The 23,159-nt window shown below is 44.4% G+C and overlaps 1 protein-coding gene across 2 annotated transcripts in view; it reads left to right on the top strand.

Annotated features, from left to right (window-relative positions):
* Nucleotides 1-2,880: 2,880 nt before the first annotated feature.
* The window catches only part of galnt7 (UDP-N-acetyl-alpha-D-galactosamine: polypeptide N-acetylgalactosaminyltransferase 7), a 155,109-nt gene continuing 134,830 nt past the window's right edge, over nucleotides 2,881-23,159 (top strand). The window contains exon 1 of one of the 2 annotated variants that reach the window (XM_043704437.2): nucleotides 2,881-3,417. In XM_043704437.2, coding sequence (XP_043560372.2) covers nucleotides 3,289-3,417 — 129 coding nt within the window. In that variant the 5' untranslated portion in view covers nucleotides 2,881-3,288. The remainder of the gene's footprint in view (nucleotides 3,418-23,159) is intronic. The other variant, XM_043704430.2, reaches the window with a different exon arrangement.

The following is a 23,159-nucleotide window of genomic DNA, read 5'->3' as shown; positions in this document are numbered from 1 at the left end:
CCCAAAACGTCGATTTTACTGCTCCTCGGATGCTGCCTGAACTGCTGTGCTCTTCCAGCACCACTAATCCAGAATCTGGTTTCCAGCATCTGCAGTCATGGTTTTTACCTAAATTATCCACAGTGTTAGGTGCATCTGTCAGAGGGAAACGGGTCTGGGTGGGTTACTCTTCGGAGGGTCGGTGTGGACTTGTTGGGCCGAAGGGCCTGTTTCCACACTGTAGGGAATCTAATCTACATAGGAGGTAAGCATTCAGCACATTGAGTTTGCTTTGCCATTTAACATGATCATAGGTGATCACAGTTTGATAATCCTCTGGTCCTAGACTCTCGCACTAGCGGAATGAAACTTTTTGCATCTACCCTGTCAAGTCTCTGAAGAATCTTGCCTGTTTCAATAAAGTTGCCTTTCATTCTTCTATACTCCAACAAGTATGGCCCAATTTACTCAACCTCTCCTCATAAAAATTTCCCTCCAAACTGGTATCAGCCTAATGAACCTTCATTGGATTGCCTCCAAAGCCAACATATCTTTCCTGAAATAAGGGGTCCAAAACAGTGGACAATATTTTAGCTTTCCTGTGGTTTTAGCAAAATCTTCCGAATTTTGCACTCCATTCATTTTGGAATAAAGGTCAATATTCCATTTGACTTCCCAACTACCTGCTGAACTTGGGTGCTAGCTTTTTGTGATTCTCTTGTTTTTTGTTTCCCTTAACTTTACTGAGGACTGAAAACAACCATGTCAAGCTTCCTGACTCTATCTGTGCTAAATTACAAGACAAGACAGAAGTGCTGTGAACTTAATATTTCTGACTGAGGGGGCAAAACTCAAACAGCAAGGCAAGGTACCGCAGTGATGATGTGAGCTTCCAGGTAGATTTAAGTAAATAACTGGTAAGAAATCAAGTGAACAGTCCCGAGAGGTTATAATCACTGGGTGCATGAAAAGTGCCTTTACAGCAGTGTTGCAATGATAGTTGCCAGTGCTCCCAAAGGTGCAAGTTTCCAGTACTGAAGCGATTTGTAAGTGGTTCAGACATTTGTCATGATGGTACAGAGAGGGTGGCAAATATCCGATGCTAAGATTCTGAACATTGGGAGTGTGCAGTCACTGCCATAGCATCATGCCCTGATTCATGGGTGCCAGGTGTCCAAGCTGCAGGTCCTTAGGAACAAGCAGTGATTGCACAGGGTCAAATTTAGACCACATCTGCGATACTGTGGCAGTTTTGATCTCCTTATTGAAAGAAGAATGTTCTGATTATGGAGAAAGTGCAACAAAGCTTTACCTGATTTCTGGGATGGACAGATTGATGTATGAAAAGAGACTGGATCAGTTAGGACTACATTCACTGGAGTTTAGAAGAATAAGGGGGATCTCAGAGAGACTTAGAAAATTCAACCTGAACTAGACAAGGTAAACACAAGAAAGATGTTCCTGATGGCTAGGGATAATTGTTTTTGAAGAGAAGATACCTATAATCCTTATGACTAAGGGATCAAAGGGTATGGCACAAAGGCAGAGTGCTAATTTGGATAATCAGCCAAGATGCTATTGAATGGTGCAAATAAAATAAAAATTGCTGGAGAAACTCAGCAACATCTGTAGACAGAAAGCAGAGTTAACATTTCCAGTCCACTGAACCCAAAACATGAACACTGCTTCCTTTCCACAGATGCTGCCTGACCTACTAAGTTTCTCTAGTAATTTCTGTTTCTGTTTCAGATTTCCAGCATCCACAGTTCTTGGTTTTATTATATTGAATAGTGGAGTAGGCTCACTGGGCCGATTTGTGTACACCTGTTCCTATTTTCTATGATAATAGGCATCTCAGCATGAGAATCTTGAATCGATGTCTGGAGCTCTGTTAGAAAATGCAGCTCGTTGCTCGTGATGCTCGATTCCTCACAAACTTCTCGCTATATCCCATATTGTTTGGTCTACTCCAAGATTTATCCCAGAATGCTTGAACAAGGTTTCAGTGGCACACCTGATTTTGTCACATTCTTGCCTCATGGTCAAATGATGTGGAGTGCAAAGCCAACAGCTATGAGTGTTGATCCAGTTTTGTATCAACACCACTGGGATACAATACAGTAAGCATCTCATGGTTTGATTCCTGTGGGGAGTCCATGAAATCCTCCCACTGTAATCCAAATGATTGATGACACAAAGTTATAAGGACTGTTTGTTTTCTAGCCTGCCATACAGTGAATGGAATCCTCCTAGTATCTCACACCCTTTGCTAAAAGAGCAAGGTTGTGAAAAACCACACCCAGAAATTTGACAACAGCAGGTGACACACATGAATGAAAGGTGCTGACCTGCCTCATTGCCAAAAGGTGTCCATTTCAAAGCCTACATTGGGCAGCTCTGAGCTTTGGAGAGTGGTGCTCCAGTTTTGTCTCAACACCACTGGGATACAACACAGTAAGCATCTCATCGTGTGTTGGTTCCTGTGGGCAATCGGTGAAACCCTCCTGCCATAATCCAGATGATACACCTGATTGATGAGCGTAAAGTTGGAAGTTTGAGTTCTAGCCTGCCATACAGTGCATGGAATACTCCTCCTGTCTCACACCCTTTTCCAAAAGGGCAAAGTCGGGAAAAACCCCACCCCTGAATTTGTCGACAGCAGGTGACACACAGGAATGAAAAGGGCTACTGGAGTGGCAATCGAAAGATTTTGTGTTAGTTAAGCAGGGACTAAATAAAAGTCACCCGTCTTCCCCCCCCCCAACCCCTCCACGCGGACGCAGAGAGAGGAAGGAAGGAAGGAAGGTGTTTTGTGGCGTCGTTGGACAGAGCCTTCCAAACCAAAAGAGCGAAATCCGACCCACGTCATGTGGAATGAGAGCCGAAGGTAATTAACGGCGCAACCGACAGAGGGATTGAAAGAAAGACAAGACAGAGAAAAGAAAGAAGGAAGGAAAGAGAAAAGGAAAGAAGGAAGGGGCGGTGCACATGTTGCTGGAGAGCTGGAGGGGGCAGCAGTGCGTGAAACCTGCTCCAAGTAGGAAGACGATTAAAACCGAAAGAGAGACAGAAATCAGCCACGAGAACAGCCTTTTTTTTAAAAAATATTTTTTTGTAAATACCTCTCGGGGGAACACCAGAATTTATATTTTTTTTCTTAAGAGAAACGTTTATTTCCTCCTCTCGCTGATCGTGAACGATTTGTAGCCAGCACGTTATAAATATCTGTATGTTGATATCTATTGCCCATTCGGAAAGTTGAAGTTGTTTCAGTGCGTGCGGGCGGGCGGGGGGGAGGGAGAGGGAGCAATGAGGGTGAAAGTCGGCTTCCTCTTGCGGAGTTTGCTGATCATCGGGACTTTCCTGGCGCTGATGGGGCTCTGGTCCAAGCTTCTCTCATCCCAGAACGAGGATAACAACCCCTTCGAGCGGCAGATGGTGAGTCAATCTGGGGCTGTACACATTTATTACGTGTGCGTGTGTGAGTGAGAGAGATGGACCGGGTTGGGGGAGGGGGTTGGGGGAGGGGGTTGGCTGCGGAAGAAAACCCCCTCGAGAGGCTCGAGCCGGCGGTCCGTTAACGGTTGGGTTGCCATGGAGACGGGGGCCAGTCGGGTCTCTCTCTCTCTCTCTCTGCAGTCAGGCTTACTCGTGCCTCTTGTTTCTTCCCCCCCCCCCCCCTAAAAACAAATCTAACGCTTAAACCAGAAACGATCGCTTTATTTTCTTCTTGTTTTCGCTTCGTTTTTGTTTTGAAATTGGGGGGGTTCAAAACAAATACCCTACCAAAATAACGGTCAAATTTAGGCCAGATGAACCTGAGGCCTGACTTTCAGGCCCCAGGATGTGGGCTGTGTGACTTGTAAGGTGCGACTCTCCCAAAGTGCTTTCCCCATGAGGTAAGATGTGAGGACGTCTTTAAGGTCTGCTTTGTGATGGTGCATGCTCTGAATCGATTTCCGAATGCCTTTTGCTGTCAGCCCCTTTCCACAACTGCACTGACACTGTTGTGTGGTATCAGCATTTGGATTTATTTTTTTCTCCCTTCTTTGCAATGAAAAATCCAACGGGTTAATTAAAATTGTTTAACACAGCCACCCACCCTCAGTCTGTGCTTCTTATCTATTGTGTTTTATTTCTTTCAAGCCAATCCAGTAGGACAGTGCCTCACTTCATACAATTCAGGTTGAATGGCCTTTCAATGTGACTAGTAAAGAATAGGTATTGCTTTGAGTCCTTTGTGCAAAACAACTGTAAATCGCTTTCTTTTGCAGTTTTGCCCAAATCATTGTGTTCCTGCTTATGTGCTCAGCTTTAATCTCTTAACCCCTTTCAAATGAAAGTTTCTCCTCTTCCCCCAGCAGAGCACAGTCAGTCTGCCACTATATTTTGCTGTGTGATTCTTTTAAGAGGACTTCACTGATAGGCAGTAGAAGGCACTACAATCTGTTGCATGCTATTAAATTGCAACTTGGCTTTAAGCAATCTGTCTCCTATCCCACTGCTTTGTTGTCATCAGTATTTAAAACAACAGACAGGTTTATTTAGGTGTTCTTTTTCACCTAAGAGTTATTCTTGGATCCACAAATAATCTTTTAGACATATCCCTTTGAGTATAAAAGTTGAGGTTGTACAGAACCTTGGTGAGGCCTCTTTTGAAGTGCTGTGTCCAGTTCTTGTTGCCTTGTTATAGGAAGGATATTATTAAGCTGGAGAGGGTTCAGAAAATATTTACTAGAATTTTACCACGAATGGAGGACTTGAGTTATAAGGAGAGACTGGAACTCTTTTTTTTCACTGGGTCTTAGAAGTTAGGGGCTGATCTTAGGGGTTTATAAAATCATTAGTATAGATAAGGTGAATAGCAGGTATCTTTTCCCTAACTGGGGAATTTCAAGATTAGGGGGCATACTTCTGAGGTGAGAGGAGAAAGACTTAAAAAAGACATGAGGGGCTTTTTGTTTTACACAATGGTTCATGTGTGGAATGAACTGCGAGAGGAAGTGGTGGTACAGTTACAATGTTTAAAAGACATTTGGATAACTATATGAATAGGAAAAGTTTCAAGCGATACCGGCCAAATGGAGCCAGGTGGGACTAATTTAGTTTGGGATTATGGTTAGTGTGGACTGAAGGGTCTATTTCTATGCTGATGACACTATATCAAGTATAAGTTTGTGATATGAATGATGCCAATCTTTCATGATTACCAGGTGAAGTCCTTGGTATGATTAATTTTAAAGAATGTTTGTGCTGTGAGTTATCAGAAAAAAAAGTAACATTTCAGAACATTTGCCATGAGAGATTTTTAAAAGTTTGTATTGTCTGATCAATTCTGTATTTTTAAATATATATAGATATAGAACAAAACATTGGAGATTTGGCATCTGCACCAATTTGATGCAGAATCTTCCTGTCCTGATTCCCTCTTTGAATTTGTTTTTAATAAAGTAAGCGATCAAGACAGGTGGCACACTGCTTGAGTGTGTGAGCTTGTTTGAAGCCCCAGTGACCACCATTTTAATGAGCGCAATGATAGTCTCAACAGGTATGCTGAGCCAGAACAGCAGAAAAGCCAATGTGAATATGCACAAAGGTAACAAAAGGGCAGAGAGCTATTATTAAACTGAGATTGTCCCCATGATGTTGGCATTTACCTTATTGTAAGAAACCATTTGTCCTAATTATAAATAAATCCATATGCAAGGAACTACTTCAAGGTTGGTATTGTGATTTTGGGTTTCAGTTGATTGATAACACTGATCTGCTACTGCTGTAATATATAGATTATCTGTACATGTTAATTGACAGTTTTATTCTTGCATGCAAGTATTTCATAGAATCCCTACAGTGTGGGAGCAGGTCATTTGGTCTGTCAAGTCTACAACACTGAAAAGCATCCCACCCAGACCCACCCCCTTCCATGTTTTTGCACTATGGGAGCAAACCGGTGCACCTGGAAGAATCCCACGCAGACACAAGGAGAATGTACAAATCTGACAGACAGTCGCCCAAGGGTGGAATTGAATCCATGTCCCTAACACTGAGGCAGCAGTGCTAACCTCTGAGCCATCATGCCACCCGTAATTTGTGCCAGTAATTGTTTTTCCCTGTGTTGGCTTTGCTACTGTCAGTCTGCTTGCTGCAAATATATTTGGCATGGTTCTACTTATCCATTCTATTTGTCAGTGTAAATGAGTTTCTGTGTTCATTTATGTAAACCTTTTCCTGCCGATCAAATGATGGGTTCAGACTGATAGTCCGTGACTACCTAGTCAGGTCCACCCGCCCCCAAACAACCCACCCTCCCCTCCTGGCACCTTCCCCTGCCACCACAGGAATTGCAAAACCTGAGCCCACACCTCCCCCCGCTCACCTCCACCCAAGGCCCCAAAGGAGCCTCCACATCATCAAAGTTTCATCTGCACATCCACCAATGTCATTTATTGTATCCGTTGCTCCTGATGCAGTCTCCTTTACATTGGGGAGACTGGACACCTTCTCTCAGAGCGTTTTAGGGAACATCTCCGGGGCATCTGCACCAATCAACCCCATTGCCCTGTGGCCCAACATTTCAATTCCCCCTCCCACTCTGCTGAGCACATGCAGGGTTTAGATCAGAGTGGTACTGGAAAAGCACAGCAGGTCAGGCAGCATCCGAGGAGCAGGAAAATCGACGTTTCGGGCAAAAGCCCTTCAGGAATAAGGAATGAGGACATGCAGGTCCTGGGCCTCGTCAACCACCATTCCCTCACAACCCAACACCTGGAGGAAGAATGCCTCAACTTTCACTTCGGAACACTTCAACCCCAGGGCATCAATGTGGACTTCACCAGTTTCCTCATTTCCCCTCCCCCCACCTTACCCCAGTTCCAACCTTCCAGCACAGCACCATCCTTATGACCTGTCCTACCTGCCAATCTTCCTTCCCACCTATCTGCTCCACCCTCCTCTCTGACCTATTATCTTCATCCCCACCTTCATCCACCCATTGTACTCTTGGCTACCTTCTCCCCAGCCCCCTCCCATTTATCTCTCCACCCCGGAGGCTCCCTGCCTTCATTCCCGATGAAGGGCTTTTGCCTGAAATGTCGATTTTCCTGCTCTCCAATGCTGCCTGACCTGCTGTGCTTTTCCAGCACCATTCTAATCTAGACTCTGATCTCCAGCATTTGCAATCCTCAATTTTGTCTGACAGTTTTAATCGTTGCACCTTAAGTAGAAATTGTTTCTTGTTTTATATTTATAGTTTGAATTCATTGTCAGAAAGGAAGTCCAATTAGACTTTATTTTTTCTTTACTGGTAGGAAGTGTAATGATATCTTTTACAGTTTTCAAAACAAATTTCTTTGCAGCTAACTTTCTCACCTGGTACACACGAGGAGAATGTACACGCTTGTGCTTTGGGAAATAAAGCAAAATTGGTTTAGATGGAACCGAAGGGAGGGGAAAAAACACCTTTGCTCTCTGCCAGTTGTGATAGAGAATTTCTTTAAAAATATTCATTCTCTAGTTATGCGCATCACTGACATGGTTGGCATTTATTGCTCTGAGCAGATGTTAATTGTTAATCTCCACCTCCAAGGAAGGATTTGTTTTTTGAAAAAAAAAGACCATGTTAGATTAGATTACTTAGTGTGGAAACAGGCCCTTAGGCCCAACAAGTCCACACCGATCTGCCACCCACCCAGACCCATTCCCCTACATTTACCCCTTCACCTAACACTACGGGCAATTTAGCATGGCCAATTCACCTAACCTGCACATTTTTGGACTGTGGGAGGAAACCGGAACACCTGGAGGAAACCCACGCAGACATAGGGAGAATGTGCAAACTCCGCACAGTCACCTGAGGCAGGAATTGAACCCGGGTCTCTGGCACAGTGAGGCAGCAGTGCTAACCACTGTGCCACCGTGCTGCCCATGTTGATGTGAGACTCTGTTCATAGTGGTTTCCTTCATCCCCTAAGGGGTGCCAGTGAATCATTTGGTCTTTTGCAACAATCTGACAACTTCATGCTCGTTTTTACTCATAAGCTTTTCCCTGATTATACAAAAACTGAACTTAAATTTTCATGTATTACTAACCCAGGACAATGATTATGCTGCTTGAAATTACATTAAATTGCGCAACTGGATTACAAGTAATTTTGCTTTTGGAATTTGTTTCAGTTTTAGCTCGCAGTGCATTAGTAATTTTGAATGCATGGGTTGGAAGGCTTTTGTAATTTATCTTTGGAATGTGCAGAGAAGCATACCATGGATTGTGTGAAGTCTTCACTGACTAGTTGTTGAAAATGGAATGTTTCAGTAGTGCATTACACTAACTTAATACCTGTAGACCTTTTTTGAAGTGTTTATATTTACATATTTCTGCCGTATGTGCAGCATATTAAATCTGTCCACGGCAGATAAATAAATAATCTTTTTCTATTCAAACAGTTTACTGGTTTATTAAAATAAACTTCAGGGAAGCTTCTATCAAGTCAAACACTGCGATGAGTAAAACTGGTTAAAAATCATTTCCAGTCATTTCAATTTGGAAGCCATCAACTTGATTTCTGACTCAACAGTATATACATCATATAGGAAAGATACAGAACTTGACAAAAGCTTTGTGGCTAATTTAACACTTTAGAAGTGTGATCACTATTTTTATAAGCACGTGATGCCAAATTGCACACAGTATTGAAATAAACAATCAGTTAATCTATTTTTCTCCCTAATTGACGATAAATGTTGACTGGGACATGAGAATTCCTCTGCTTTTCAAAATAGTAACATGGGGTCTTCTGTCTCAGTTGAATTCTTTACTTGGAGGGTGACATTGCGAACAGTACAGGAGTCCTTTAGTGAATTATAGTTTTTTAATATTTAGTCATTTGTATGTGAGCAGTAATTTCATGGGAAGGAGGGAGGGTGTGTTAATTAAACTCTGATTCACCTATGACATAGTTGAAAGGTTTCCATAATGGAATGAATAATGAAATGTGTTTTTTTTGTTGATCTTTTAATGTTGAGTTGTATAACTAAAAATGTTGAAGTAAAGATGTTTTGAGATTTCCTGTATCTGTTACTGATGAGAAAGGACTATTTGGTCTATGTATAACTATGTTGAAGGCCTAAAGGTAACTTGTCAGTCAGTCATTCTTGCATACAAACATAAATGATTAGCAGGAGTAGGCCATTCAATACGATCATAACTTTTTGAATTGAATGCCACATCCAAATTCCTGCCTACCCCAATTAACTTTTTTAACTTCCTTATGCAGTTTTCATAACTTACGATCTTTGTGTCATCAGCAAGTTGGCAACCACACCTTCGGATCCATCATTTGGGAATTTTCTAATCGAACCAGTTTAGAGATATTATGACACACCTCCAGAACTGGTGGACTTGAATCCAGGCCTCCTGCATCAGAGGCAGGGGCATTACCACAGTGCCACAAGCACCCTCCTCCCTTCATCTAAGTCATTTAAATTCTAACCATGAGATCCCAGTACCATTCCCTGTAGCAGTCACTTGTTACATCTTGTCAACATGAAAAAGACCAACCCACCTTCTAACGACCTCTTCTTCCACCTCCAGCCACCGTTCCTAACCTCCTACCCTCTCTTGACCGCTTCATCTCAAACTGCCTCTGTGACATCAAAAGCTTGTTCTCTCCACCCTTTTCACTTAATCTACCCTCTCCCTGTCAGAAAGCGCAGCCCTCCACTCCCTACACTCAATCTCAACCTCACTATTAAAGGGTTGTTGTAACAGGACACTGATAAAATGCAGAGCTGGGCTGATAAGTGGCAGATGGAGTTCAACCTGGAAAAGTGTGAAGTGACTCATTTTGGAAGGTTGAATTTGAATGCAGATTACAGGGTTAAAGGCAGCATTCTGGACAGTGTGGAAGAACAGTGGGATCTTGGTGTCCACATCCATAGATCCCTCAAAGTTGCCACCCAAGTTGATAGGGTTGTTAAGAAGACATTATAGTGTGTTGACTTTCATTAGCAAGGGGATTGAGTTGAGGAGCTGTGAGGTTATGCTGCAGCTCTAAAACCCTGGTTCGACCACACTTGGAATATTGGGTTCGGTTCTGGTAGTCTCATTACAGGAAGCTTTAGAGAGGGTGCAGAGGAGATTTACCAGGGTGCTACCTGGACTGGAGGGCATATCTTAGGTTGAGGGAGCTAGGGCTTTTCTCATTGGAGCAAGGAAGGATGGTGGATGACTTGATAAAGGTAGACAAGATGATGAGAGGCATAGGGATAGAGGGGATGGCCAGAGACCTTTTTCCTCAAGCGGAAATGGCTGTCACAAAGGGCATAATTTTAAGGTGATTGGAGAAAGGTTTAGGGGAGATGTCAGAGGTGGGTTCTTTACACAGAGTGGTGGGTGCTTGGAATGTGCTGGCAGCAGTGGTGGTAGAGTCAGATACATTAGGGCCATTTACATGACTCTTGGATAGGCACATGGATGATAGTAGAATTGAGGGCATGGAGACTAGCTTGACCTTAAAATAGGATAAAGGGTCAGTACAACATAGAACAGTACAGGCCCTTCGGCCCTCTGTTCTAAACCTGCCAATGGGGGGGGGAGGGGGGGCTGCTGGTGCAGTGGTAATATGATGAACTGACCTCTACATCACTGAGGCCAGATGCCAACTTTCTGCCACTTCCTACCATCCCCTCGATTATGACCCCATCTCATTTCAGCAAGCCATCATCTCCCAGACCATCACTTTGGGAGATCTCCTGTCCAAAGCATCCAACCTGATAGAAACTGGTTATGCTGGGTTGGGGAACTAGTTCCTACCTAAAATCACATACACCTGAATGCCCCAGTCAGCCCATTTGTCTCTGATTGACCTGTCCTGCTGAGCTCCTCTCCTTCTACCTTGACTTCATTTTTTCCCCGTCGGTCCAGGAACACCCTACCTACATGTGTGACACAACCCAAGCCCTCTGCCTCTTCCAAAAAATTCAATTCCCTGGTCCCCAATAGCTGTTCTTCACCATGGATGTTCAGACCCTTTACACTGACACAGAGGGTCTAAAAGCTCTATGCTTCTTCCTGTCTTGTAGGCTCAACCAGTTCCCCTCAACTGATACTCTTATTTGCTTGGCAGAACTGGTCTCACCCTCAACACTTTGATTCCTCCCACTTCCTACAAACCAAAGGGGTGGCCACGGGTACTGGAATGGGCCTGAGTTGTGTCAACCTATTTGTAGAATTCGTGGAACAATCTCTTTTCCACAATCACACTGACACCATCCCTCACCTCTTTCTCTGCTATACCGATGACTGCATCAGTGCTGCCTCATGCTCCCGCGAGGAGCTTGAACAGTTCATCAACTTCACCAACAGCTTCCACCCTGCCCTCAAATTCACCTGGACCATTTTCGACACCTCTCTCCCCTTGCTAGACCCCTCTATATCCATCTCAGGAAAGTGACTCACCACTGACATCTGTTATAAGCCCATTGGCCCCTGCAACCACCTTGACCACCCTCCTGTAAAAATGCTATCCCATACTCACTTCCTCTGCATCTGGCACATCTGCTCCCAGGATGAGGTATTCTACTTTAGGACGTCCCAGATTTCCTCCAACTTTAGGGACCATAGTTTCCCCTCCTTGGTAATTAAGGATGCTCTCAACTGCATCTTCTCCGTTTCCCGCACTTATGCCCTTAAATCCTGTCCCCCCCAACAACAATAAGGATAGCGTCTCCTTAGTCCTCACGTACCACCTCATCAACCTCTGAATCTAACACATCATCCTGTGACATTTCCACAACTTCTAATCAGATCCCAGCACGAAAAATATTTTTTTTCTCCACCCCGTCTGCTTTTCGCAGGGGCCGTTCATTCTGTGACTCCACTGTCAACTCCACATTTCCCAGCAACTTCTCCACCATATCCGGTATCTTTCCTTGCAACCACAAGACGAGTAACACTTGCCCCTAAACCTTCCCTCTCACCTCTGTCCAAGGCCCCGAACAATCCTTCCAGATCTGGTGGAGGTTCACCTGCACTTCATCCAACCTGAACTAGTATATCCATAGCTCCTGATGTGGTCCCCTCTATATTGGGGAGACCAAACGCTGACTCGGGGATAGGTTTGCGAAGCATCAGCGCTCTACATGCATCAACCAACCTGGCCTTCCGGTTGCCATGTGTTTTAACCCCCACTACCCTGGCGACATGTCCATCCTTAGCCTCCTCTACTGTCAAAGTGAAGTCAAACAGAAACTGGAGGAATAACAACTGACATTTCATCTGGGGAGCTGATAGCCCAATGGCCTCAATATTGACTTCACAGCTTCAAAATCCCTTCACCCTAGCCTTATCTCATATCCTACCCTCGCCTCCCTGACCTGACCTAACCTGTCCATCTTCCTACCCTCCTATCCGCTCCACCCTTCCCACGGATCAATCACCATAACCACCGACCTGCATCCACTTATTACCATTACACCAACCTTTTCCCCAGCTTCATTCTGGGGCTGTCCTCCCCCCTCCCAATCCTGACAAAGGTTTTGGCCCAAATTTTTGACTTTCCTGTCCCTCGGATGCTGTCTGACCTGCTGTGCTTTTCCAGCTTCACATCTATAGACCATTGATATCTAAGCTCTTTCCATTGGCCAGCCAATCTTTTTCTCCATGTCAATATGCTATCCTTGCAACATGAGCTTTTATTTTTCCCAATAACGTTGTGACACCACATCAAATATCTTGTGGAAATCTAACTACAGTAAATGCACTAGTTCTTCTTTCTCCATAGCATGTATTACCTCAAAGCAAATTCCAGCAGATTGGACAAACCATATTTATCACTGCTTTCCACAATCAAGCTGCCCTAATAATTACTGAACATTGCCTGTTGTTTCCAGTATTGACCAATGCTTGCAATACATCTGACTGTAAAGATTTAGGATCCAAGGATGATAGTTTCCTCCCCCTACCTACACTGTGCATTACGAATATTGTGAATCCTGTTCTACTTCAAATTGCAAAAAAAGCTGTAACTTGCTTCGGGTTATTCACCTTGAACTTGGACTTTCCTTATTTGTGTTACTCCACTCCATGCCACCTACAGTTGCGAAACGTCTTTTATTGAGAAGGAAGAAGCAGTGTGAAAATTTCAGTGAGCAGTCATTCTGTACACGTGGCTAAGAAAAAGCTTGGTAACATTAGCATTTCAGATAGGGTAATAGCAGTACAATGCTGTAATTACAGCTGCAACAAAGGCGATTACAGGATATCTGAAAAAGTATTAAAACTTAACACCAATACAATTAAGAAGGAACAGTAAAATTGAATATCCATGTTATAGTTGTCCTTAAAAACAAAAAAACAATTTATTGACCTTGTTTGGGCATGTAGTAATACGAGTATTAAATTCATAGACTTGCAACTTGAGTGAAACCTAATGTTATCAAATAACATATACCAAATTAAATGATTAACAATCTGACAGTTTCATGGCCACTAGTACTAATAATCAGTAGGCTAAATAAGGAAAATTAAAAGTGCTTAGTGTTATTACTGTTAAAGAAGCACCTGTCAAGCAAGATGCTTATTTGGTATTTATTACTAGTTGACAGTGGTACTGTAAACCTTAATAATTTGTTTACCATTTGTAATGTAAGGGGCTTGAATCTAAGTGAAATTTAAACAACTGCTTCTCTCAATTAGAAAATATGCTGCTTTCTCTCAGCAACAAATTGTCTGGTTTGGGATTTTAGGAATATCCATGTTTTAATTGCAAAATATTTCTGCGGTCTTGGTATTTTTCTGCAGTTTTCTTTGCAAAGAGGCTGGCTGGGATCAGTTTTTTAAGGTCAGAAAAGCAATCACCATGTTTAGCTAGAACTGCATATATAAATTACTAAGCGATTTCAAAGTTGCCTGGTTCCTTTGTTTATTGTTTCAATTTGTTGGCACAAACGACTTCTATTTATGATACTTGAAAATAAGAAAGGGCACCAGTTACACATTGGTAATGCCCCTCCATCTGGGTCAGAAGATTCCGATTCAAGTCCCACCTTCCTGGCAAGGTATTGCCATTGATATAGGATTGACTGACTGGCAGAAGACAGAGAGAGGGGATAAAGTGGTCTTTTTCGTGATGGCAGTTGGTGACTAGTGGAGGTCTGCATGGGCCAGAGTTGGGACCACAACTACTCACGTTACATATTAACGATCTGGTCAAAGGAACTAAGGTATTGTTGCTAAGGTTACAGATGGCAAAAAGATAGGTGCAGAGATTGTGTTGAAGCTGCTGAAAGACTTGGACAGGTTAGGAGAGCGGGCAAAGAAGTGGCAGTTGGAATACAATCTGGGATAATACAAGGTTATGCACTTTGGAAGGAAGAATAGAGGCTTAGACTTATGTAAATGGGCAAAGGCACAAAGAGACTTGGACGTCTAAATTCAGGATTCTTTTAAGGTTGACAAGCAGGTTCTGTTGGCATTTAGGAAGGCAATGCGATGTTCGCATTCATTTCAAGAGAACTAGAATACAAGAACAAAGATATACTGCTGAGGCTGTATAAGGGTGTGTCAGAACACATTTGGAATATTGTGAGCAGTGTTTTGAGCCACACATCTAAGGAAGAATGAGCTGACTGTGAAAGGGGTCCAGAGGAAGCTTAGAAGAATGATCCCGGAAATGAGGGCATGTCTTATGAGCAGTTGAGGGCTCTAGGTCAGTACTCTGGGGTTTAGAAAGATCGGTGGATCCGATTAAAACTTTTAGAATACGGAGGCCTGGATAGGTTGGACATGGAGAAGATAGGAGAGACTAGGACCTGAGGGCACAGCCTTAGAGTGAAGTGGCGACCCTTCGGAAGTGAGATAAGGAGGCAATTTCTTCACCCAGAGAGTGGTTAATCTGTGGAAAGCATTGTTGCAGAAGGCTGTGGAGAGCAAGCCATTGAGAGTATTTAAGATAGGTTTGTGATTAGTAAAGGGATTGAAGATTCTGGGAGAAGGCAGGAGAATGAGATTGAGAAACATATCAGCCCAAATACTTTTGGTCTTCCTCAGAGGTGCGTTGCGCATTCCAAACAGGTTAATTTTAAAAACTACATGGAAATAATCTTGAAGAATTTTGAAAACCTATTCAACCATTGACCTATATAATTTGCAGCTTTCTATTGAGGGAGTCGCATCAACACCATTGTCACCATTTGGTTGCACCCTATCTTGGATCGAACCTCAACCCTGAGCTTCTGATCTCAAATGATTTTCCAACAAAAGGCCACCTCTTTCTTTGTCTGAATGTTGCCCATGTTAGTGCTTCTACCAAAAGTCTCAATTCTTTAATCACTTTCAAACTGGATTGTTTTGCTCAAATGGCATCACTTCATTTTCTGAAAATTACAGCTTATGCAAGATTCTGCTGCATCTACCCTATCTTAGATCGACAAGCAGGAGGCTGGAAGAACACAGAGCATGAGGAGGTGAAGTCCTGATGAAGCGTTACACCCGAAACGGTGACTTCTCCACCTCCTGATGCTGCCTGGCATGCTGTGGTTTTCTGGCCTCCTGCTTGTCTGCTTCAGATTCCAGCATCGGCAATTTGTTTTTGGCATCTACCCTATCCAGCATAATATTCTGCTCATTGATAACATCTTTACTTATCCATTTGTTTCTGATTCTCCAACATGTTGAACTTAAAATCCTCAATCTTCTGTTTAAATCAGATGCCACCCTTTGGAGATATTAAAACAAAGCTCTGTCTGTACTTTCAGAGGAAGTAAACATTCCGCAGCAATACTTGAAGAGCAGGGTTATTTTATCAGTATCCTGACTAACATTTATACCTAACCCTGGCTAAAGAGAGTAGAATCTAAGGATCATAGCTGAGGATACAGGGTTGTTAGGATTGATAAGAGGGATTTATTCATTCAGAAATTGTGAATTCTATCCTGGAAGATCATCGCTGCTCAGTCAATTAGTTTATTCAATATAGATATTTTGTTTTTGAGGGGGTACAGTCATAATCAAGGGCAGGAAATAAGTTGATTTGACAAAAATGTGATTTTACTGAATAACAGTAGGTTTGAGATCTAGCACATTTTATTTTACTGTTCTTATCATCAAAACAGCGTATCCATATCATGTTGTAAGCAGGGCTTTTCTGTGCAAAGATTGCCTATTGCTTTTCCGACATCATATGTTATAGAGTCCTAGAGATGGACAACATGGAAACAGACCCTTCGGTCCAACTGGTCCATGCCGACCAGATATTCAACCCAATCTAGTCCCATTTACCAACACTTGACCCATATCTGTCTAAACCCTTCCTATTCATATATCCATCCAGATGCCTTTTAAATGTTGCAATTCTACCAGCATCCACCACTTCCTCTGGCAGCTCATTCCATTCACGTACCACCCTCTGCGTGAAAACATTGCCCCTTAGGTCTCTTTTATACCTTTTTTCCCCCCTCACCTAAACCTATGCCCTCTAGTTCTGGACTCCCCCCAACCCAGGGAAGAGACTTTGTCTATTTATCCTATTCATGCCCCTGTTTGTACTGTAAAAGTACTTAATTAGTTGTAAAATATTTTGGGACATCCTGAGATTGAGAAAGGTGCCGTATAAATGCAAGTGCTTTTGTTGTTTTAAAATTCACCTCTAACCTATCATTTGAATCACTCCTAATATTTCCTTTTACTTTGGTGTGTATTTTTATCAGTTGATACCTCCTTGAAAAACAGTGTAACATTTCTCTGTCAGCAGTGCTATTTAAAATCAAGTTGATGTGTGATTGTTTCTGAGCGCTGTCTCCTACTGTCAAGAAGCATAATTTTAATTCATTTGTGGGATAAGGGTATCCTTCCCTAAAGGGAATGTGGTGGGTTTTTCCAACAAATGACAATGGATTCATGGTATCACTCTTAATTTCATATTTTTATTGATTTCAAATTGCACCGTCTACCATGGTGGATTCAAACCTAGGTCCTCAGAACATTTATACCATAGGTGTCTGGATAACAGTCCAGGGATAATACCACTAGGTTATCAACTCCCACTGTTTCTCAGTGGGGTGACCTTTGCTAAATCTTCAAGTACATGTTTATGTACTTGAATAGCTGAGATGTCTTGCCTTTAAATCTTTTATTGAACCTATATTTTCCTCCTCAAAATACATTATCTCAGGATTTGCTGCAGTAAATTTGTATTTGCCATTTGTCTACCAGTTCCACTAACTTTTGTCCTCATGAAGTGTAATTTGACAAATTAACTCCTGTGTGTCTTCAGAAATTTCAAATCATGCTTTTTATGACTCTGTTTAAATTTGATGTGTTGTGTGGGCTTAAAAATGTTCTGTGGGTAAATAATTTCTAAACCTCGGTCAGTTCTACAGTTCTATGTAACTCTAAACTTTTTTTCACTTCTGTATCCACTAGTTGTTGTTCCATGCTATTATTTTCCTTTGATCATACCTGGAGATAAGTGTTAAAGGTCATTAAATTGAAATACGCTCTGTTCCTTTCCTCATTGGTGCTGCCTATTCCTGCATTTCTGTTTAGTTTCAGATTTCCCCACTATAGTTTTTTGTTGTTGTTCCCATTCTGTCACTAATGGTGCTAGAATTCTGGGGCAGAAATTTCAATTGCTAAATTAAACAACCAAGGGAAAGGAAAACACTTTTAGATCAACCCTACATTTATTAATTTGATTCTGCAATTTTATTTTGTGCAAGGTTCACTTGAATGTATTGGCGCTCCATTTGTGTGTGTGTGAGACTTTCTTCATCTGAATCTCTTCTACTTGCACAATTGTCTAATTATTCTAATAATTTGATTGCTTAGCAAAGTAGGAGTAGCATGTTTTTCAGGTGCAATCCATGGTTCACTCTTTGTAATAAATATTTCATTAAGCAAGAACTAGTAAAGAGATTCATTTCCTGCAGTTTCTCTACAAATTGAGTTACCAAAATCTCCAGCTCATTTTGCAAATATTATGAGGTGCTTATTCTTGCTGTTTGCAGACTCAACTGTTCTCAAACCTTGGAAAACCTTCAATTGGCAAATTCATATCAATGGGGAATCTGTTATGAGTAGTTAATTTTACTGCAGTTAGCTGCTCCTACATCTATTGCAATTCATTACGTTTTGTTCCGGTTATGCACCTCAAGTCAAGGACTGGATGATAGCACATATTTGCATTAAACTGTACAATGTCAACACAATTTGTGAAATCTGTCCCAACCCTTTGCTGGCTTTAACTCCCTTTCCTCTCCCAAGATAAGCCTTCCCCAAGCGTTATTAACAAATCCATCAGTTATTGTATTAGTGCTATTTGCCAACATGTACTTACCAGAATGGAAGAACTGAATGCTGGAAAACACATATGCTGTTGATATCAAGGAAAATACTATTCATTCATGGAATTTGGGTACCACTGGCTATATTTGTGCATCCCTACTTGTCCTTGCAAAGGTGATGGTGAGTTGCCACCTTAAGCCACTTTAGTCCACATAAAGGGGGCTAACACCTTCAACACATTGTCTAGCTATCACCATTGTTAACAGCTAACCTGAGAATGCAACTTTTAAAAAAAAGGGTTTTGTGATTTACACATGAAAGAAGTGAAACTATCACTGTATTCTAACAGATGAAAGGCTTAACAGACAATCGATTCTTCAATGTATAATTTCAGTTACATCACACTGCAAATTTTTGCTATAAATTCTGTGTTACGATCGAGCCCTCCACAATCACCTGATGAAGGAGCGTCGCTCTGAAAGCTAGTGTGCTTCCAATTAAACCTGTTGGACTATAACCTGGTATTGTGTGATTTTTAACTTGGTCCACATAGGGTAGATACACCCATGGTGCTGTTTGGGAGGGAGTTCAGACTTTTGACCCAGCAATACTGAAGGAACAGCAATATCTTTCCAGCCAGAATGGCAAGTAGCTTTAAGGGGTGCTTGCGGCTTGTGGTGTTCCCATGTATCTGCTGCCCTTGCCCTTCCAGATATGGCAGTTATGGATTTGGAAGATGCTGTCTAAAGAGCCTTGATGAGTTGTTGCCGTGCAACTCTTGTAGATGTTACACACTGCTATTGTGTGTCTGTGGTGGAGGAAGTTTGTACTATGCAGTGCCATTTAAGTAGGCTGCCTTGTCCTGATGGTTCTGGATCAGTGGTGCTGGAAGAGCACAGCAATTCAGGCAGCATCCGACGAGCAGCAAAATCGACGTTTCGGGCAAAAGCCCTTCATCAGGAATAAAGGCAGAGAGCCTGAAGCGTGGAGAGATAAACTAGAGGAGGGTGGGGGTGGGGAGAAAGTAGCATAGAGTACAGTAGGTGAGTGGGGGAGGAGATGAAGGTGATAGGTCAGGGAGGAGGGGATGGAGTGGATAGGTGGAAAAGGAGCTAGGCAGGTCGGACAAGTCCGGACAGGTCAAGGGGACAGTGCGGAGCTGGAAGTTTGAAACTAGGATGAGGTGGGGGAAGGGGAAATGAGGAAGCTGTTGAAGTCCACATTGATGCCCTGGGGTTGAAGTGTTCCGAGGCGGAAGATGAGGCGTTCTTCCTCCAGGCGTCTGGTAGTGAGGGAGCGGTGGTGAAGGAGGCCCAGGACCTCCATGTCCTTGGCAGAGTGGGAGGGGGAGTTGAAATGTTGGGCCACGGGGCGGTTTGGTTGATTGGTACGGGTGTCTTGGAGATGTTCCTTAAAGCGCTCTGCTAGGAGGCGCCCAATCTCCCCAATGTAAATGAGACCGCATCGGGAGCAATGGATACAATAAATGATATTAGTGGATGTGGAAGGCTCCTTTAAGGCCTTGGATAGAGGTGAGGGAGGAGGTGTGGGCACAGGTTTTACAGTTCCTGCGGTGGCAGGGGAAAGTGCCAGGATGGGACGGTGGGTCGTAGGGGGGGGCGTGGACCTGACCAGGTGGTCACAGAGGGAACGGTCTTTGCGGAAGGCGGAAAGGGGTGGGGAGGGAAATATATCCCTGGTGGTGGAGTCTTTTTGGAGGTGGCGGAAATGTCGGCGGATGATTTGGTTTATGCGGAGGTTTGTAGGGTGGAAGGTGAGCACCAGGGGCGTTCTGTCCTTGTTACGGTTGGAGGGGTGGGGTCTGAGGGCGGAGGTGCGGGATGTGGACGAGATGCGTTGGAGGGCATCTTTAACCATGTGGGAAGGGAAATTGCGGTCTCTAAAGAAGGAGGCCATCTGGTGTGTTCTATGGTGGAACTGGTCCTCCTGGGAGCAGATACGGCGGAGGCAGATGAATTGGGAATACGGGATGGCATTTTTGCAAGAGATAGGGTGGGAAGAGGTGTAATCCAGGTAGCTGTGGGAGGCAGTGGGTTTGTAAAAAATATCAGTGTCAAGTCGGTCGTCACTAATGGAGATGGAGAGGTCCAGGAAGGGGAGGGAGGTGTCAGAGATGGTCCAGGTAAATTTAAGGTCAGGGTGGAATGTGTTGGTGAAGTTGATGAATTGCTCAACATCCTCGCGGGAGCACGAGGTGGCGCCAATGCAGTCATCAATGTAGCGGAGGAAGAGGTGGGGAGTGGTGCCGGTGTAATTACGGAAGATCAACTGCTACATAGCCAACAAAGAGACAGGCATAGCTGGGGCCCTTACGTGTGCCCATGTCTACCCCTTTGGTCTGGAGGAAGTGGGAGGATTCAAAGGAGAAACTGTTAAGGGTGAGGACCAGTTCGGCCAAACGAATGAGAGTGTCGGTGGAAGGGTACTGTTGGGGATGTCTGGAGAGGAAAAAACGGAGGGCTTGGAGGCCCTGGTCATGGCGGATGGAGGTGTAGAGGGATTGGATATCCATGGTGAAGATGAAGCGTTGGGGGCCGGGGAAACTGAAGTCTTGGAGGAGGTGGAGGGCGTGGGTGGTGTCTCGAACATATGTGGGGAGTTCCTGGACTAGGGGAGATAGGACAGTGTCGAGGTAGGTAGAGATGAGTTCAGTGGGGCAGGAGCATGCTGAGACAATGGGTCGGCCAGAATGGTCAGGCTTATGGATCTTGGGAAGGAGGTAGAACCGGGCAGTGCGGGGTTCCTGGACTATGAGGTTGGAAGCTGTGGGTGGGAGATCTCCTGAGGTGATGAGGTTCTGTATGGTCTGGGAGATGATGGTTTGGTGATGGGGGGTGGGGTCATGGTTTAGGGGGCAGTTGGAAGAGGTGTCCTCGAGTTGGTGTTTGGCCAGCAGTGTAGAGGTCAGTGCGCCAGACTACCACTGCGCCCCCTTTATCTGCTGACTTGATGGTGAGGTTGGGATTAGAGCAGAGGGATTGGATGGCTGCGCGTTGAGGGTGAGAGGTTGGAGTGGGGGAGGGGGGTCGACAGGTTGAGGCGGTTATTGTCCCAGCGGCAGTTGGAAATGAAGAGGTCGAGGGCAGGTAATAGGCCAGCGCGGGGTGTCCAGGTGGATGCAGTGTGTTGGAGGTGGGTGGAGTCCTGAAGGTGGGCGGGAGTCCTGATTGTGAAAGTAGGCTCTGAGGCGGAGGCGACGGAAGAAGTGTTCGATGTCACGGCGTGTATTAAATTCATTGATGCGTGGACGGAGGGGGATGAAGGTGAGTCCTTTGCTGAGGACTGATCGTTCGTCCTCAGTGAGTGGGAGGTCTGGAGGGATGGTGAAAACTTGGCAGGGCTGGGAGCTGGGATCTGGTGTGGGTGTGGAGCTGGGAGTGGGGTCGGAGCCAGTACCTGGAATGGGTGTGATGGTGGGGGGAATGGGGGTGGAGGCATGAGCAGGGGTAGTGTTCCCCTCTGGGTTCTGGGGGGTGGGGATAGTGACAGTGGGGTCTGTGGGGGGCGGGTCAGCAGAATGCAGGTGAGTGGCGCTGATGGGGTCGGAAGTGGTGGCAGACACGGCAGTAGGGGTGGCGGAAGTCACTGAGCGTGTGGCATCGGCGATGATGTGAGGGCCGGGAGTGGCCATGATGGGGGCAGAAGTGACATCATCAATCAGCGTGGGGGTGGTAGCTGCATCAGCCGCATGGCTAATGGTGTTTCTGAGGCCAGGGGAATCTTCTGGAATGTTTGAGGAGCTCTGGTTATAGAGGTGGGTGGATAAAAGTTTGTTGTACTTACAGTTTTTGATGTTTGAGATGGAATTGAAATACTGTTTGTTGAGAGTATGAATTCTCCTGAGGATGTAGTACAGAGTGGGTCCTTTGCAATTCTGAGAGAGTGTGGCCCTCAGCTGAGGCAGGGCAGACTGTAGAGAGGTTAGGTGCCAGCGCATTGCTGCAAGTGTGGAGTGGAGGATCTTGAAGGAGAACTGTTGCTGGTGTTTTGAATCTGTAGTCTGTACTGTTTGTCCTGTTCGGGTCCAAACTCTCCTGGTTTAAAGGTGGTCCAGAGTCCGTGTGGGATGAGTTGGTTACGGAGGCATGCACTGAGGAAGCAAATGTGGCTGTGGTAGCGAGTTTGTTTCACGACATGGTTGAAGAGCTTCAGGGCAGAGGAAATGACCTGGGAGTTGCAGTGGGAGAGGGACTCCCTGAGATTCTTGTAGAGAGAGGAGGAAAACTTCTTCAAGGCAGGCATCCTTGCAAGAGGATTCGCAGTAGGGTTAAAATCAACAAGGTAAAAACAATGACTGCAGATGCTGGAAACCAGATTCTGGATCAGTGGTGCTGGAAGAGCACAGCAATTCAGGCAGCATCCGACGAGCAGCCAAATCGACGTTTCGGGCAAAAGCCCTTCATCAGGAATAAAGGCAGAGAGCCTGAAGCGGGGAGAGATAAGCTAGAGGAGGGTGGGGGTGGGGAGAAAGTAGCATAGAGTACAATAGGTGAGTGGGGGAGGAGATGAAGGTGATAGGTCAGGGAGGAGAGGGTGGAGTGGATGGGTGGAAAAGGAACTAGGCAGGTCGGACAAGTCCGGACAGGTCAAGGGGACAGTGCGGAGCTGGAAGTTTGAAACTAGGATGAGGTGGGGGAAGGGGAAATGAAACTGTTGAAGTCCACATTGATGCCCTGGGGTTGAAGTGTTCCAAGGCGGAAGATGAGGCGTTCTTTCTCCAGGCGTCTGGTAGTGAGGGAGCGGTGGTGAAGGAGGCCCAGGACCTCCATGTCCTTGGCAGAGTGGGAGGGGGAGTTGAAATGTTGGGCCACAGGGCGGTTTGGTTTTACCTCTTGTCCTGATGGTGTCAGGGTTCTTGAGTATTAGAGATGCATTCACC

Source organism: Chiloscyllium plagiosum, unplaced genomic scaffold, assembly GCF_037043375.1.
Source record: "Chiloscyllium plagiosum isolate Xiang-an unplaced genomic scaffold, Cpla_swu_hap1 HiC_scaffold_2, whole genome shotgun sequence".
Taxonomy (NCBI): Eukaryota; Metazoa; Chordata; class Chondrichthyes; order Orectolobiformes; family Hemiscylliidae; genus Chiloscyllium; species Chiloscyllium plagiosum.
This window is presented reverse-complemented; position numbering and strand designations above follow the sequence as displayed.